This window comes from Leucopleurus acutus (genome assembly GCF_964270905.1).
Source record: "Leucopleurus acutus genome assembly, chromosome: 2".
Classification (NCBI taxonomy): Eukaryota; Metazoa; Chordata; class Mammalia; order Artiodactyla; family Delphinidae; genus Leucopleurus; species Leucopleurus acutus.
Genome location: NC_139143.1, coordinates 85666790 through 85685876, shown reverse-complemented (window position 1 = coordinate 85685876; position 19087 = coordinate 85666790). Strand labels below are relative to the sequence as shown.

Here is a 19087-nt window from a genome sequence, read left to right as displayed (position 1 = left end):
GGGAATGGGACAGACGGCCGGGAGCTCAAGGGCCGCCATAACCTAGGCCACTCCCCGGGGACTCGGTCTTGTCGGTATTGTTCTCGGCTCCACAGCAGGAGACTGCTTCTTCCTGGAAGACATCCCGAGAGGCATAGGCGTGAGCTCTGTGTAGTTATATGAGAAGTTATCCAGGTCAAGGCGCTCAGAGTTCAAGCTGTGGGAGGCAGTGAACCAATAGAAGGCAGAACAGACCCTGCTCCTCTCCCTTGCACCCATTTGCTGGTCCCAGGATCTGTAAGGGCAGAGATTTTACGTGGTCTCAGAGGGGCAATTCCTGCACCAGATGAGAGCAGAAGTCCAAGGTCTCTTACTGTCTTTTAGGAATGAACCTGTTCAACTGAGGGAGTGGGACAGTATCTTGTAGAGCCCACACTACACAAGACTCAGCTAGGAGCTACTTATGTGGGTCTCAGATGATATCTCTTTTTAACCTTGATCATCGCTTGTTTGCATCTGGAAGAGGCCAGAGTTTGTGTTTTTGTTGTCTCAGCACAGTTGATAGATAAAAGCATTACCAGAGATGGGTGAGAATTCACTGAGGGGAATAGAAACTGAAGTAGACATACTTTTGTAAACTTTTTTGCCCTTTGCAAGGAGTGTGGGGAAAAAAAGAGCAATGTGGACTGCAGCTTCTCCTGACAGTGGGTCCCCAGTTTGCAGCCCTAGGCTCACAGAGATTTTCAGAATAGGCCCTGTTATGGGCTGAATTGTGCCCCCCAACAATTCATATGTTGAAGCCCTAATTCCTTGTACCTCAGAATGTAACTGTATTTGGGCATAGGACCTCTAAATAGGCAATTAAGTTTAAAATGGGGTCATTAAGATGGACCCTAAATGAATCGTGTCCTTATAAGAAGAGGCAATCAGGACACAGACAACACAGAAGGATATCCATGTGAGGACACAATGAGAAGGCAGCCATCTGCAAGCCAAAGAGACAGGTCTCAGAAGAAATCCAACCTGCCGACATCTTGATCTTGGACTTCTAACCTCTTGAACTGTGAGAAAATAAAATTAGTTGTTTAAGCCTCCCAGTCTGTGGTATTTTGTTATGGCTGCCCTGGAAAACTAATACAGACCCAGGGTTTCATTCCCTGCTCAGACCAACACTGCAAGATGGGATCCTCAGGATCTGTACTCTGTGAGATATAAGCAGAAGCAGCAGTGACTCAGGGCTGTGCAGGGATGGCACATTTACACCCAGCATCTCATCCACTGAAGTTTGTTTTCAAAGAGGCAGCCTGAAGTTCTCAGACGGTGATTGACTTTCCAGCATGTCTGAACCATTAGTGGCTCAGCAGACCCCTGAGCACATAGATTTCCATGTTAGGGCTCTTCCTCCCCAGGATCATACTCCCTGAAGGGATACTGCATCAGATTTAAAAGCAGATATCTAAGATCTCCCTGTGGCTCTGAAATTTGGGGTCAGCCTGGGCATCTGTCATGGCTAAGGCAGGTCAGGGGTTCCTAGCTTAGCAGGAATGTCTATATCCTGCCTTCACCCCCTCATTTTTCTACCCACGTCTGTCCTCCTACCACAGCAGTAGATTGCTCACTCACCAAACTCAACGCTTGCAGGGTGTGGAAGGATAATGACGAAAGAAAGCAGAGAGGGAGGAGCACTGGTCTCTTGCTGGTGGAACAGGGGAGGCCCTCCTTGGTTGGTCTTTCCTGGTTTCCTGTCAAAGGTGAGCCCCTTAAGGGCAGGGCCTTGTCTGCATCATTGATCCCTCTTCCAGGGCTGCTACGCAGCCGGGCTCTGGGCCTCAACCATGGAAGTGTTCTCTACTCAGCTGACAGCCCCCTGCCCTCACATGGGGCCAAGAAACAACAGGCAGTGGAAACAGGTGTATACACACTCACTTTCTGAGGAAGTGGGCCTGTCTGACCCAATCCCTGTCACCCAGTGGAGAGTCAGGCCTTGGCAAAACACTGCTGCCTCACCAATCAGCAGCTGTTTGGGGGATTTGCCCCACAAGGCCAAGACAACAGAATCTGGTTCTCACTGTGAGCCTGTTCTGGGAGGTGTGAAGAGTTCTCCAGTGCCTTCAGGGCTTCCCAAACTGCCACAGGCATTTTAGCTTTGACACCTTTTGGGTAATAGGACAAAGATGATATTCCTGCCACTGTTCTGCGAAGGTCAAACTTCCTAGGCCTAATAGGAAACTTCTGGAATGTCTTCATTGGTTTGAAAACCTAGGGTGAAGTAGTACCCAATTTTTTTAATGTCAATATCAAAATTTAATTATTTTAGGTACTTAAGTAATTTTCCTCTTTCAGATTACAAAAAACAAAATCAAGCAAAAAGAAATTCATGTTCTTTTTAAAAGTTTCATCATGTCCAGCCTGTTTCCAGAAAAAGTTGGTCATGGAACTGGATTGTTTATTGGACTTTGTGTCCTTTAATCAGAGCTGTTGGTGGCCTCAGTTAAGGCAGTGGCTAGGAGTGGACAGAGATACAGTGATGGACTTGAGGGAATTGTAGAAAGTAAATTTGATAAGATTTAAGTATTTGGAGAATGCAAGAGAGGAAGGAACCTCTCCTTGGCTTGAGAAGCTAGGAGATAATGGTAGTTTTCACTAAGGTGGAGAATTTAGGGAGAAGAAATTGCTTTTGGAACCAAGAAGCTGCATAAAGTCTCTTCCAACATTGAAGTTGAGATTCCTGTTATCCATCTAGGATACATTCACTAAGAGTTAGGAATATTAATTTAAACAGCAAAGGCGCTCAGCTGGAGCTACTTTGGGGGAAGCCCTTAGCAGATAGATAAGGGTAACAGAAGGCAAGGAATGAGATGAGATCTACCCAGGGGTCAAGGAGAAGAGAAGAGGACTGAGGCAGGCATCCTGGGCAAGCAGGACCAGTGATGGGGCTGGTAGATGAAGAGAACACCAAGAGGCAGAAGGAGAGCTGGAAAGAGAAGAGGGCCACCAGGAGAAAGTGTCCCAAGGGGCAACTGTGGTCATCATAGGGACATATTGTACACTGAAGTTCAGAAATAACAACCACTTATGCATTAAGCTCAGTCACTTCTGACTATGCTTTATATTTTGTATCTCTTTTAATCACCATGACAACCCTGCAAGGCAAGTAGATGTTCTATCATCCTCATTTTAGACTGAGAAGATTTGAGTATTTTGCCCAAGCTCTCACAGCTAGTGAGTGCCAGGGCCAGGGATTCTGACCAAAGTGCTGGGACTCCAAAGTTCATATTAAGCAGAAAACCAAAGTGCTGGGACTCCAAAGTTCATATTAAGCAGAAAACACCAAGTAAAGGGCACATACTGGAAGTTGGGAAGGGACATGACAGGAGGTGCCTGATTGAACACAGGGTTGAGGGCCTCATTCCTTCAGTGGACTCTCTTCCTCCTGCTTACCCAGAAACCCTGGCTTCTGAATCCTCACTCAAAAAGACCCAGTATCCAGGCCCCTCCCAGCTCTCAGGGAACTCTCAGGAATTTGCAGGCCAACAGCAGGTCTGGAAGGAATTTCCTGCAGGTTGGCTCCAGAAGAGGGCAGAAGGTAGCTTCCCTGGGCTGTAACCCTTGCCCACAGATGGCTAAGGCCAACCATTAGCCTGCTTCTGGTGACCTTTGCTGAGGGCAGAGTTCACCACTAGTGACCTGCTTAATGGGATCAGTGCTTGAAGGGGGGTGCTTTAGGGAGTGGTTCATATTTGTGGTAGACTGAATAACAGCCCCCCATTAGCATGCCTGCATCCTAATCCCTGGAATCTCTGAATGTGTTACCTTATATGGCAAAAGGGACTTTGCCAATGTGATTAAATTAAGGACCCTGAGGCAGGGAGATTATCCTGGATTCTCTGGGTGGGCCCTAAATGTAATCACAACAGACCTTATTAGAGGGAGGCACGGGGCTCAGTGGGGAGAAGGTGATGTAATGACAGAAGCAGGGATGGGGTGATGAGGCCAGGAGCCAAGAAATGCCAGCAACCTCCAGAAGCTAGAAGAGACGAGTGGATTCTCCCCACAGAGCCTCCAGAAGGAATCAGTCTTTCTGGCACTTGATTTTAGCCCCTTAAGATTCATTTTTGGCTTCTGACCTCCAGAACTACAAGAGAATAAATTTGTGTTGTTTTAAGCCACTAAATCTGTGGTAATTTGTTAACGCAGAATGGGAGACTAATACACCATCCTGTATTCATGAAAGACACTAGTTTCTTTTTATTTGTGGGAAGGGAGATTTGAGTGTGATAAGAAGCAGAGTATACAGTGTACTTGGAGGAAAGGTGGGAGGGAGGGAAGGGAGATGGCAGAGGAGAAGAAATGGCCTCAAGAATGGGAGACTTGGTACTCCACAGCTATCAGACTGGCCCCTTCATGAGCCCCTTGACCTGCTCAACCCAGAGTTCCTCAGGGCATCTCCATCTTCACAAGTGGCACTGAGGGCCTCTAGACACTGGTTGACCTCTCCCAGCCATGGACGTCTGTAGGGCTCCCTGAGGCCATACCAGGGCAGGAAGATCCCAGATTGACTCCGTTGTGGTCTGCAGCAGTGGCAAACTCTTCTTACTCTTCAGGACATCTCACACCCAAACTGCTGCAAGCATGCTGTGTTCTTTTCCTTAGGGCTGCTATAGCAAATTACCACAAACTTGCTAGCTTAAAACAACAGAAATTTATTCTCTCACAGTTCTGGAGATCAGTAGTCTGAAATCAAAGTATCAGTAGGGCCATGCTCTATCCAGAGCTTCTAGGGGAGAATTCTTCCTTGCCTCTTTCAGCTTCCACTGTCTCCTGGCGTTCCTTGGCTTCTGGCAGCATCACTCCAATTTCTGCCTTTGTCTTCACAGGACCTTCTTCCCTGAATCTCTGTGTCCAACTCTCCCTCTCCTTTCACTTATCCCACCCTCAATCCAGGATGATTTCATCTCAAGACCCTTAGTTACATCTGCAAAGACCATATTTCCAAATAAAATCACATTCTGAGCTTCCGGGTAGACATGAATCTGGGGGGAGGACACTATTCAAACCACTACGGATGCTGAGCCCTGAGCCCCTAGGGCCCTCTGGAAGCAGGCCCAGACTTCCCCTGGTTTCCCTCTGTCTAGGTGCCCATGAACTCTCCACCTCCAAAAGGCCATCTGTCAGTCACTTGCACCTGAGTATTAAAACTAAGAGCAATAGCTTTGCATTTTTACTAATGCTCTCTGTGCCCATGAGTGTGGAGCCTAGAGGAGAGGCTGTATCTCCACGTGGGGAAGTCCAGGCTTCAGGGGCAGTGCAGGGAAATGTCTTTGGCCCTTGGTTAGATGCCTCTGGTAATCATGAGACAGCCTGAACTGTCTGGGCAATAGTAGAACGTTCCCGGATTCATTTGTCTGGGAAAAGCTGCAAGAGAAAAGATATGGAGCTAGAATAGGAGTTCAATGTCTCAGTTTCAATACCTGTAAAATAGTGACAATAAATGTAGACACCTCATAGGATTACCATAGGGATAAAATGAGATAAATACAAATAATGCAAAAGACTTAGAGCAGAGTTTCAACGTGGCAATAAATTAATAATTATTAGTCAATTTAATTAACATTATGATAAACACTAATTGATATAAGTCCTAAATCTTTCCTTTGGGAACATTACAATCATGTTGTGGAAAGAAAGACTAATACATAGGAAACAATGGGTACATTATTTAATCTCTAGATGATTAGCATCTTGAGATTCTGCTAGACTGTGGCCCAGACATTAAGAATACTTGGGTTCCTGAGTGCCTTATGAATCACAAAAGCTATTCACTTGTGTCCTCTCATTTGATTCCACAAGAACTCAGGAAAGGAAGAAGAGGTTTGTTTCCCTGTCTTACAGTTAAGAAAATTTCTGGTGAAGATGAGACACCTGGGTATGTGGGTCACCCAGCTAAAAAGTGGCCAGGATGGAATTTGAGCCTAAGTTTTGTGTTTTAAAATCTTAAAATTTGTATGGAGACACAATAGACCCCGAATAGCCAAAGCAGTCTTGAGGGAAAAAAACAGAGCTAGAGGAATCAGACTCCCTGACTTCAGACTATATATACTACAAAGCTACAGTAATCAAGACAATAGAGTACTGAGACAAAAAAAGAAATATAGATCAATGGAACAGGATAGAAAGCCCAGAGATAAACCCACGTACCTATGGTCAACTAATCTATGACAAAGGAGGCAAGGATATACAATGGAGAAAAGACAGTCTCTTCAATAAGTGGTACTGGGAAAACTGGACAGCTACATGTAAAAGAATGAAATTAGAACACTCCCTAACACCATGCACAAAAATAAACTCAAAATGGATTAGAGACCTAAATGTAAGACCGGACACTATAAAACTCTTAGAGGAAAACATAGGAAGAACACTCTATGACATAAATCACAGCAAGATCTTTTTTGATCCACCTCCTAGAGTAATGAAAATAAAAACAAAAATAAACAAATGGGACCTAATGAAACTTAAGAGCTTTTGCAAAGCAAAGGAAACTACAAACAAGTCGAAAAGACAACCCTTAGAATGGGAGAAAATATTTGCAAATGAATCAACGGACAAAGGATTAATCTCCAAAATATATAAACAGCTCATGCAGCTCAATATTAAAAGAACAAACAACCCAATCCAAAAATGGGCAGAAGACCTAAATAGACATTTCTCCAAAGAAGACATACAGATGGCCAAGAAGCACATGAAAAGCTGCTCAGCACAGCTAATTATTAGAGAAATGCAAATCCAAACCACAATGAGGTATCACCTCACACCAGTTAGAATGGGTATCATCAGAAAATCTACAAACAACAAATGCTGGAGAGGGTGTGGAGAAAAGGGAACCCTCTTGCACTGTTGGTGGAAATGTAAATTGATACAGCCACTATGGAGAACAGTATGGAGGTTCCTTAAAAAACTAAAAATAGAATTACCATATGACCCAGCAATCCCACTACTGGGCATATACCCTGAGAAAATCATAATTCAAAAAGACACATGGGGCTTCCCTGGTGGCGCAGTTGTTGAGAGTCCGCCTGCCGATGCAGGGGACACGGGTTCGTGCTCCGGTCCGGGAAAGATCCCACATGCCGTGGAGCGGCTGGGCCCGTGAGCCATGGCCGCTGAGCCTGCGCGTCCGGAGCCTGTGCTCCGCAGCAGGAGAGGCCACAACAGCGAGAGGCCCGCGTACCGCAAAAAAAAAAAAAAAAAAAGACACATGCACCCAATGTTCATTGCAGCTCTATTTACAATAGCCAGGACATGGAAGCAACCTAAGTGTCCATCAACAGATGAATGGATAAAGAAGATGTGGCACATATATACAATGGAATATTAGCCATAAAAAGGAACGAAATTGAGTTATTTGTAGTGAGGTGGATGGACCTAGAGACTGTCATACAGAGTGAAGTAAGTCAGAAAGAGAAAAACAAATATCATATATTAACACATATATGTGGAACCTAGAAAAATGGTACAGATGAACCGGTTTGCAGGGCAGAAATAGAGACACAGATGTAGAGAACAAACTTATGGACACCAAAGGGGAGGAAGTAGTGGTGTGATGAATTGGGAGAATTCAAAAAAAAAAAAAAAAAAAAAAGAAGAACTAAGCAAATAAGTAGGTTTTGAAAACATTATTCATGAGTTTGCTTCCATTAAAGCCAGGGAGGAAAAAAAGTTTTGTGTTTTACTTTTTTTTTTTTTTTTGTATTAGAGTCAGTGTTTCAAGGAAAAGTGATATACACAATAGATACAAATAACATCAATACATGTACTGTAGGGGAGGAAAACTAATTTTCCCTCTGACCTTTTGAATTTTTAGGTGAGGCCCCCATAATAAAAAGAGAAATTAACAAGAAAAGAGCAAACAAGATTACTAACAATGTATACCTCATGCATACATGGTAGATACTCAGGATAAAAATGAGTAACACACTGAGGTGGCTTAGAATTCAGACTTAAATCTTTCTTAATACGGAAAGGGGACAGGGGATCCAAGCCTCTTAGGGGAGAATAAATGACTTTGAGGAGAAATGAATAGGCCCTAGAAGAATAGATGGGAGGTATGATAGTTTGTGACAAAGTTTGTCTGAGTGTGGTCCCGACTTCTGGTCTCCCATCCTGTGAAGTGTCAATGTTCCCTGGTCAGTGAAACTCTCCGGGGAGGGCATTTATGACAATTGAGTTCCTTTGGAGAATCTGTCCTTAAGCAGATAAGGGGAGTTCAAAGAAAGTCTGTCCCTGCATTTCCTGTTTTCAAGTGCCTACAGCTCAGAATGATCAATATGCCAAAGTGGCATATTCTGGGATGGCATGTTCTATGACCCTTTCAGTACAGTAGAACAGACCTCTCCTGACCTCAACCCCCAGTAAGAAATACATTTTACATGGCCTCCTAGTCACATTCACAAAAGAATATAAATTGCAACAAGTTTCACAAAATGATACTTACTATTTGTGATATACTCTGATATTTTCTCTTCTCTTCTTAAAAAAAGGGAGAAAAACGTGCTCTCTATCAAGTAAACCGATTTCATAACCCACTAATGAGTTACAACCTATAGTTAGAAAAACACTGGCTAGAGGAAACCACAAAGAATAAAGTAAAAATCATCGTACTTATTCTTTAAAGTCAATATTTCTCAGAACATGCCTTCTGAGTCTTTCTGTTCTTGCACACATAACCTGATGCCTGTCTTTATGGGGAGGTGATACCCACATGAATAGCAAAAGTGGAAGGCCTATTGTAGTGGATGATAAAGAGAGTGCAGGTTGAGCTCTGTGGGAGCTGAGAGGGAAAGGTCAATTCCAACTGAACAAACAAGGGAACCCTTCCTGTAGGAGGTGATATTCGAGGTGGGTTCTCAGGAATATCTAGGATCTGAGATACATTTAGATTGGGAGCTAAGGAAGGTGGTGTAACCCAGGCAGAAGGGAGAGTGAAAACAAAGGAGAATTGTTGTTGGACCACAGGTAGCCTGGACAAAGGGCAGTAATGAGAAATGAGCTTTTCATACTGGGGATATCAGGGACCAGTTTTAGGGGCCTCAAATGCCAAACTATGGAGTGGCTAGGTTTTACTCCATGAACAATGTTGGGAAAAGTCTATAAGTAAGCAATATACAGAAAAGCAAACACAGAAGCTATCAAACTCATGTAGAGCTGCTTGAACTCATTAATAATCAAAGAAATGAAAATGAAAGCAAAGATGAGATATCACTCTACACCAGATAATCTGGCCAAACTTAGAAAGTTGGATGACCCAAGCATTAACCTGGAAGTGGTCTCATGGGAGTCCTGATGCCTTGGTGTTGGAAGTCTGAGCCTACCATTCTGGAGGGGAGCCTGGTACTACTTCATTCAATAAAGAATAAATGGACCCTAGTATTGAGGGTTCTTTTCCAAAAGATATTCTTACATAGGTCCATGAGGGAAATGCACAATGATGTTTATCTATAACAGCATGTTTGTGATGATGGGGAATTGGAGCAAATGTGGATGTCCGTCAGCAGGAGAGTGGGGGGTAAAATGTGGTGTTTGCACATCCTGGAGTTCAATGCAGCACTTTCAGTCAACAGAGTGCATGTTCACATCACAACATGGAAAGCAAAAGAGAGATGCAGGTTTTTGTGGGAGTTGAGAGGGAAAGGCCAATTTTTAACATATACATTAGAAAGGGGGAAAGTAAAAAATAGAATAAAATATTAAACACAATACCACTTACATGCATTCTGAGAAAGTAGACATTTGCTAGGACTGAGAAAGTAAAAAATCTGTTCTGCCATTCATCAGGCTGAGATGAACGTCAAAGAATTAGTCAAAAATTAGCAGGAAACACAAGTCCCAAGGACATGCTGTAGCTATAAAGAGTCAGAATCCCCTTCTTTGAGGGACCACTGCTTTCTTATTCACTGAGAAACTTTGTTCTCTTAAAAATCGTAGATTATCAGAACTTTGGCTGTGTGAAATCGTATCAGTAAGAATGAAATATCCCCCTCCTGCCCAGAGGACCTAAATCACTCTGACACAGAGAAGCAGCCTTGGTTTTCAACCCAGGTACAAAACTTCAAACAAGCGATTTCTAAACACAACATTCCACCTTCATCAATACTTTGTAGTTTCCAAGGAAACAGGACCCTGAATGCACTTGAAAGTCTAGTTCTGATGTCCATCCTTTCACACAGCCCTGCTTTGCTTTAAGCCCATCAAAACTCTATAGTTTATCCTTCCCCACAACTTACTATTGTAAGCTATTGTATGTATCGTACTTACTATTGTATTGTATGTTTTTCTTTTGTTGGTGAGACACCTCACAGTTTTTTTGGTGTGTGCTCTCCCTCCTTGAAAACAAGTCAATAAACTGGGCTTGTTAGACTAAGTCTAACTACTAATTTTTTTTTCCCTTAGAGTTGATATAACTTATTTCAGCATTCCTAAATTGTTGATTATTTCTAACATTGTTAACTGCTATAAATGCTGCATCAACATCTTGCTTCTTTGACATTAGTGATGTAGTACAGTGACTAAAAGGAGACTGAATTTTTACCTTGCCTTGGTCACTTGGCTGATAGGATATGATTCTTGCTGATATGACTGTGTGACTGTGGGCACATTACTTAACCTCTCTGTGGTTCCATGTCTACATCTGTAGAATGGAAATAATAATACTACCTACCTAAAGGGTTATTGTGAGGATAAAATGATTTAATACATGTAAAGTGTTTAGAACATTGTCTGGTACCAAAGAAGAGTATATACGCAATAGGAACAGAAAAAGCATATGCCATTCTAGTTTAACTTTGCATCTATTTAGTTAGTAGTAAAGTATGTTCTGCAACTTTTTAAAATTTTTGTTTTGAAATAATAATAGATCCACAGGAAGTTGCAAAAATAGTAGAATCCCATGTACCCTTCACTCAGCTTCCCCCAATGGTGACATGATTTAGAGTTGTAGTACAATATCAAAACCAGGATAATGACATTGGTACATTACCGTTAACTAGTCTATAGACCTGAATTACTTTTCATAGTTTCTTTAAACTTCATTCATATGTGTGTGCATGTAATCCTGTGCAACTTTATTCCATGTATAAATTCTTCTAACCACCACCACAATCATGATACAGACCTGTTCAATCACCTCAAAAGAACTCCACAATTTACTCCCAACCACCTCCTACCTCACACCCACCCCCTGGAAACCACTAATCTGTTATCTCAGTAGCTTTGCTATTTCGAGAATGCCACATAAGTGGAATATATAGTATGCGAGGATAATTATTTTTAATGCATAGAAAGCAATACATTTTTTGCAGGAACACAAAGAAGCGAAATTAGAATGATTGTCTGAAAGGGAGCAAATAATGAACATAAAAAGGAATAATAAGAACAGGGGAAATGGTTCTATTAAATGCATACAGCAAATATAGTAAGACATCCTCAGATTGTTTGTGATTTGCAAATTTTAGGAAAAAAATTTGAGTAAAATTCAGGAGCATCAATTTATCCTGCAAGTTTCAGTCAGAATAAAGATTTAAAGGTCAGAAAAATCCTCCCAAAATACTGCTCCTGACTTACTCAGTAACCCATACCAACTCTCCCAGGCACGTTCTACACATTGTCTTCTCCACCTGATTTTGTTTCGCTCCGTGACCCAGTCTCCTAGCCTGGCTGAGGACCAAATCTATAGCCGAAGCCTTATCAGTGAAGTTGACCAGTCAGGAAAATCACTTCAGAGAATACCTTCTTTAAAGTGGATGTTCACAATTTAAAGTGATTGTTTTTTTCACAGGATTGGGACTAGTGGAGTCCCAGCCCCAGAACTGTAGGTCAGCTCATAAATCCCAAGGACTTTTGGAGTTTGTTGTTGTTGTTGCTACTGTTTAGGTTATATTATTGAAGATTTTAAAAACTGTTTTTCACAATTAACTAAAACAAGTTAAGGATCTGCTGTGTGCCAGGCATTAGGATAGGTATTTGAAATACATTATTTTCACCAAAAATATTATCATATCACTCGGGCTTTTTTTATGGCCAATAATCCCACACTGCCCAAATAACTTACTTCTGCTGACAGTGTTTTTAAGTGCACATTGATCAAAAATTCAAATGATATTGAAAGATGTAAGGAAAAAGTAAAAGCCTCCTTCTGGACTAACCAAATTCCTCTCCTGATGAATAGCCACTATTATTAGCTTTAATATATGAAATTCCAGAAAAATGTTTTACTTACTTACCAGTGCAGACACACCAATGCATACACACATATCCTTTTTTACTTAGACCAAAAGGGACCCTACCACTTTCTTTTCACCTGCTAATAGATATCTAAGTAGTTTCTATGTGTTTATTATTAAAAATAATACTGCTTTCTCTTAATTCCAGCTAATAAAGGAGAAGTGCTAGAATATTATTTTGCAGCCCCTAGTGATTTAAAGGATCTAAGTATTAAGCATCAATAGGTGTTGTTATCACAAAAAGAGAAGCAATTAGCCATTATGTCCCCTGATAGGAAAATATATATATATGTGTGTGTATATATATATGGCACTAGCTACGAAGTAGTCTTGTCAGGGAGTGGAAAAGTGAACCTAAATCTCATCAAGCCTCTGATCCAACTACTAATTTACAGGAAATACAGAGACAGAAGATCATGATAAACTACACCAAGAAGTAATTGGCAAAATCTGAATTGGGAAAACTCTACAGGGAAAACAACCCAGTTTCTTCAACAAAGAAATTACAAGAAATAAAGAGATGGATGGGAAACATACATTAGAGTTAAAAGGCATCAACCAACCACTATGTGTAGATTTATTTGGCTTCAGATTCAGATAAAGTACTTTTAAAACATATAGATTAGATTAGATAGGGAGATTAAAATTAAAAATTTGAGCACTAACTGGATATTTGATAAATTAAGGAACTATTGTTAATTATTTTAGACATGATTTGGTACTATGGTCCTTATCTTTTAGAGACACATAAGGAAATTTTTATGGATTAAATAATATGGTGCCTGGGATCTGCTTCAAAATGACACAGGATAGATGGCCTTGAGTTGATCACTGGTTTGAGTTGATAATTGTTGAAGTTGGATAAGGGGTACATTGGCATCTTTTTGTGTATATGTTTTAATTTCTCAATTATCAAGAATTAAAAATACTTTTTTTTAAAAGCTGCTATTTACAATCCCTGCACAAATATCTTAGAGTGATTTTCTAGGGGGTTTTGTTTTGTATTCATATATGAAAAGAGAATTTTGATAGTTATTGTGAAATTACCCACTAAAAAGTTTGCACCAAATTCTTCACTCACTACTAGTGTATGAGAATACCTCATTTCTCTAGCCCAACCAGCTCTGGGTATTGGCAAACCTTTGCATTTGGCCAATTATGAATCTCACAGTCCCCCTCAGAACCTCATGGTCCCCTCAGAGCATGATGGTGGCTGGCATCAGCCTGGATGGCCTGATGAAGCCATTTCCACATTAAGGGAAGCCACTGAAATGAATGGACACTCTTTCGAGGGTCAAGGTGTCATCCGCAGTAGAGGTTGCTTGAACGGGTACAGATGTTTCCACAGTCACGCTGGCCCAGAAGCTAATCGGGTTCTTTAAAGTCCGTTTCCATATGCCTGGGCCAATCCCTCAAGGTCTGGCTCTACCTGCCTACCTCCTCACCCTCTAAATACTACCCATACTAAATTTCTTGCAGTTCCTCCTACCTCCCTGAGCTTGCTGTCTTTCACTCTCCTTCAAGTCCTTCTTCAGAGACGCCTTCCTTAGCCCCATCAGTGTTAAGTTAGGCCTCCCTCCATTACACTCTCTGTATCTGTACTTCTCCCAACTTAACACATGTCACATTTTATTATAGTCACTTGTATAATATCTATCTTCCCTTCTAGCCACTAAAAGTCCAGGAAGGCAGAAGCCATTCTGTTCCCTTTAACCTTAAACCAGATTGCCTGCTATCTAACAGATACTCAATAAATCACTGAATGAAAGAATGACTTAATTATATCATACCTAACAATGCTCAGGAGTCAGAGTGGTCCTAGAGAGCCTTTCTTACAGAACTTAATAATATTAATAGATACTTAATAATTATTTATTAAATTAGCAGATACAGATTTTCCATCACCCATATTAAATGAATGATTAAACCTAGTCTCCCGAGCCACAGGGACGGTCTTCCAGTTAAGGGTCAGTGTCTGAAACCTGAACAGAGCTGCCCCTCAGGCTTCCTCCCTGTGCCACAACCACTGATTAGCCATATTGTGAGCTATGTTAGCCTCCCTTTTAAAGGAGCGGAGTTCCCCAGACCATGCTGTGAGACCAAATATGGTATAAGAACTGCTGATAGTTTTACATTTTTTACTCTCATGCTTTTCTTTTGAAGGCCAAACTGAGTCAGAGAGGTAGGCCACCATCTGTGCTTTAGACGACTACTCTGGCCACAGGACATAAAATGGATTAGAGACGTTCTGAGCCTCGGAGAACAAAAGTGAAACCCTAATACTTTCTCCCACTTGAATAAGTATCTGTGTATATGGCTCATCCACCATCTGAGTTCCTTCCCAGTTGAAGGCAGAAAGTTTATTGTGCTCATCTGTGGAACCAACACGACACAAAGTTGGAGTGCATTAAAAAGTGGAGGAAGGGGACTTCCCTGGCGGTCCAGTGGTTAAGACTCCACGCTTCCACTGCAGGGGGTGTGGGTTCAATCCCTGGTCAGGGAACTAAAATCTCTCATGCCATGTGGGCGCAGCCAAAAAAAAAGAAAAAAAAACTGGAGGAAGGACTGGGAACAACACAACTATCGATCAACAAGTAACTGAATTACCAGTTGCGGCTATACAATGGTATACTACTCAGCAATAAAAAGGAATGAACTACTGATACATGCACCGAAATATATACGAATCTCAAAACAATTTTGCTGAGTGAAAGAAGCCAGATACAAATGATACATTGTATGATACAAACTACCTATAATGACATAAAGCAAACCAGTGGTTGCTTAAGGGCAAGGATGGGGCCAAAGGAGGACATTGGTGAAGGGAGCAGGGGGGAAGAATTATAAAGGGGCACTAGGGAACCCTTTTTTGGGGGGGTGGATGGATATGTCCATTATTTTTATTGTACTCATGTTCTCATAGGTATATATGTATGTCTAAACTTAAAGTATACTTTAAACATGTACAGTTTATTGTATGCCAATTATACCTCAGTAAAGTTTTTTTGTTTTTGTTTGTTTGTTCAAAGAAGAGATGAGGGTGGTAGAGAAATTAGTTGAGAGGTGTCATTTGAGGTGGAAGATTATGGCCTTGGCTTGAAAGAAAGCTCTGGTCAGGCCAGAAAGAAGGGGCAGTCCAGTCTAGCCCTGAGAAAGAGCAAACGGGTTTAGGGGAAGGTGACTAGACCATGTTAACTAGAGCAGAAATCCTGTATAGCAGTAGGAGATAGAGCTGTGGAAGAAGGAAGAGGCAGATTATGGAGGGCCTTGAATATCAAGCTTTTTAAAAGTGTGCATTGGGTTGTAGTTCCACCATTTACTTCCTAAACAATCCTGGACAAGTTATTTAACTTTTCTGAAATTCCATCTCCTTTACCTATAAAATAAGGATGAAACCCATCTTAAGTGGTGGCTGTGAAGATTAAATGAGGCAATGCTTGTCAACCACTTAGCAGAGGACAAGGTAAATATTTATGTGCTCAAGAAGTAGAAGCAACTATTATTATAACAAGTATTGTTATTAACTCCAACTTAAGCAAATGTATACAGATGTTTGAGAAGGAGAAAGATCAAAGAGGTTCTTTAGGAGGATAAACCTCACCATCATTAATCACCTCCCCTCCAGAGTTAAAATACCAAACTCTAACACCTCCTTCCCCTTTCTCACTCTGTAACTTCCTAGTAAACAGTGGAGGAGCCCACGGTCAGTAACCAAAGCTCTCTCACGTTAGTAAAAGTATTTCAGCTGGTGAGTCCTACAACTATGGGGACAAATAAAACTGAGCTGAACTATGGTTTCTGGAATGGAGAATGAGAGCACCCCACCCAAGACTTTCAGCCACCACCATAGACTTATATCCAAGGTGCATGCTAAAAAAAAAGCAGGCGGTATTTCTTTATATTTTAATTTTAAAGCATAAATATTTCCCCCCAAATCCAGGTTTTCGGAGAGGGATCTTACTTTCTCAGGTCCGTTAAACATTGAACCAAGAGTTTATTCTCTGGAGAGTTTCCGAGAAGCCGCCTTTCTGTGCCTCAGTTTCCTCATCTGTAAAATGGGACATAATAATGGTAACTATTTCATAAGGTTCTTGTGAGGATTAAATGAGTCATTATGTGTAAAGGACCTAGAACATCATCTGGCATACAGTGAGTACTCTGCAGGTGTTATAAACTTTCTTAAAGACTTTATTTCTTCTATCTTGTTTATAGTGCTTCTTGTTTGTGGTGATTTTTGTTTGGTTTTGTGGTCATGTATTTTCCAATTACTGAGCATTAACAGTGTCCTCATAACAGGCTATTTCAGCCCCCGTGCACTTCTGGAGTAGAAGTAAGTTTGGCTGATGGTTTATAAATATTCATCTTCCAAGTCAGAGGCACTCAGCTTTTCCACAGACCCAGTAGTGGTTGTATCTGTTCATTTCATTTAGTTAAAAACTATATTGCAGATACAATAATCCAGCCAACCTTTTAAATTAACTGGTAACTTTATTAATAACAATAGCATCTACACACATCTGAAAACACACATGTAAGAAACATAAGATTTATTCAGTCTCTGATAATGTCTGGAGCCCATTTGGATTCATGAAACCCCTGCAGTTAACTCCAGGATCCCTTATCCAAAAGCAGAGTTGAATAACTCATCAGACCATCAGTGTCTTTATCAGAAAAATCAAGGCTTGGACAGAAAGATTCAACATTCTGTAATTACATGAAGTAAAACTAAAATACAATTGTCCTCGCATCTGAGGATACAAAGGTGGACAAGGTTAGCTGCATGACCAGTGGACCAATCACTTCGCTTCTCTCAATCTCGATTTTAAAGGGATATTAATCTTGTCTATCGTATAGGGTCTCCTGAAAAGCAAATGAGATGGTGAACATAAATTAAAAGCTCATCTCCGTGAGGAACAAAGGATCAGGATGGAAGGATGTCATAAATAGAGAAAGGAAAAGGATTTCCAGTGACCAATGTTTTGAATTTAATGAAAATCCAAGAGATTAGGCCAAACTGAGAAGTATAAAGGAGGGACAAAACTGCCACCTCCCCCTTAAAGCAAAAAAAAAAAAAAAAGAAAAAGAAAAAAATCTTAACAAAGTCCTCCTCCCAGCTGTTGCCCTGCGGTGACCACGGACAGACTTGGCGAAGGAGCTCCAAAAACATTTCCATTTTCATCACGTCTTCACATACATCTAATGAAAATGAACCGCACCCATCCATCCACGGAAGCGATTAAAAAAGGAGTGGGACAGAAAAATTAATTAAACAAATATTAATTCAATAAGTACTGAAGTGTCCACTGTGTGCCCAGTACTGGTTGGCACTGACGATATAGAGGAAAACCAGACCAGCAAAGTTTCTGTTAAGGGCTTGAGGAGAAAGACCGTAAACAAGAATATAAACGAACAAAACAATTTCTAGGAGAAATCCAATCTGCTAGGAGAAAGATAAAATAGAGTGAGGGCCCAGGACAGGCAGGAAGAAGAGGCGCAAACTCCTGAGTGGATGACTTGGGAAGGTTTCTGAGAGGTGATGTTTGAGCCCAGACTAAAATGACTAGTGCCTTACAGTTACTTGAGGCCGAAACATTCCAAGATAAGAGAATTAAATGCAAAAATGATCCACCAACCAAAAAATAACAGGGATTTCAAAGCACCAAAGTGAGCGGTGGAAACCAGAATCTATGAATTCTGGAGCGGCGCGAGATTTTGAATATTCATGTCGTCCAATCAGGGAAAGGCTGAGACCAGGCAGCGCGGGTTCCGTCCTAAATACCCCGAACTACTGGTATCCACAGGAGGTCACGTCGCAGGGCGTAACTGGTGACTGGGCACCCAAGCAGCCGCCAGACTCTCGGGAGAATTCTTCAGGGCTGTGATGCAGTGTTCGCAGGACTCGGGCTTACTTACATCCTGGGGTCCTTTCTTAAATGAGGATGGCCGAAATCACTCACTTCGTTTTAGAACACCGATGAAACGTACCTAACAGAGCCACCAGAACACAACAGTCTACAAGCAGAGGGTGGGAAGGAGCAGTCTCAGAATCCTAATTTAGAACTGACTGACTCATAAGAAAACGAAGCAGCACAGTGAGGGGTTAAGACTCGGCCTAGATTCAAAAGCAATGCCAGTCACGCGCCAAGAACCTCAAGTCATAAGGGCCTAAAAAGCTACGTGTGCCATTTGCCATTACTTTCATCCAACTACTGCAACTTACTTTGTGAGAAGAGACTGAGAGAAAACAAGTGAACAAAGCTCTTCTCTGGTGATAAGATGGGTGGCTCTGAAAAGAGCCTTTGGAAAGTCAAGCGGCCCGGCGACTTTTGCGAGCGCCGCGTCCCGGCAGGGACTCACTTGGAGCTGGTGTACTTGGTGACCGCCTTGGTGCCCTCGGACACGGCGTGCTTGGCCAGCTCGCCGGGCAGCAGCAGGCGCACGGCCGTCTGGATCTCCCGGGAGGTGATGGTCGAGCGCTTGTTGTAATGCGCCAGGCGCGACGCTTCGCCCGCGATGCGCTCGAAGATGTCGTTGACGAACGAGTTCATGATGCCCATGGCCTTGGACGAGATGCCGGTATCCGGGTGCACCTGTTTCAGCACTTTGTACACGTAGATGGAATAGCTCTCCTTGCGACTGCGCTTGCGCTTTTTGCCGTCCTTTTTCTGAGCTTTGGTGACAGCTTTCTTCGAGCCCTTCTTGGGCGCGGGAGCGGATTTTGCCGGCTCAGGCATTGTAGAATACAACACCCCTTAGCAAGGAAAAGTAGCATGAGAATGGGCGGGCCTGATCCTTTTATAACCACCGTATGCAAATCAAGGCTCCAAAAGTCT

At 42.0% G+C, this 19087-nt stretch overlaps 1 protein-coding gene across 1 annotated transcript; it reads right to left on the bottom strand.

Moving 5' to 3' along the window:
* Positions 1–16739: 16739 nt before the first annotated feature.
* H2BC21 (H2B clustered histone 21) lies at positions 16740–19005 on the bottom strand. The gene has a single exon (XM_082834343.1). It carries the CDS (start codon positions 18986–18988, stop codon positions 18608–18610), a length of 381 nt encoding a protein of 126 aa, XP_082690469.1. The 5' UTR covers positions 18989–19005; the 3' UTR covers positions 16740–18607.
* Positions 19006–19087: the final 82 nt, after the last annotated feature.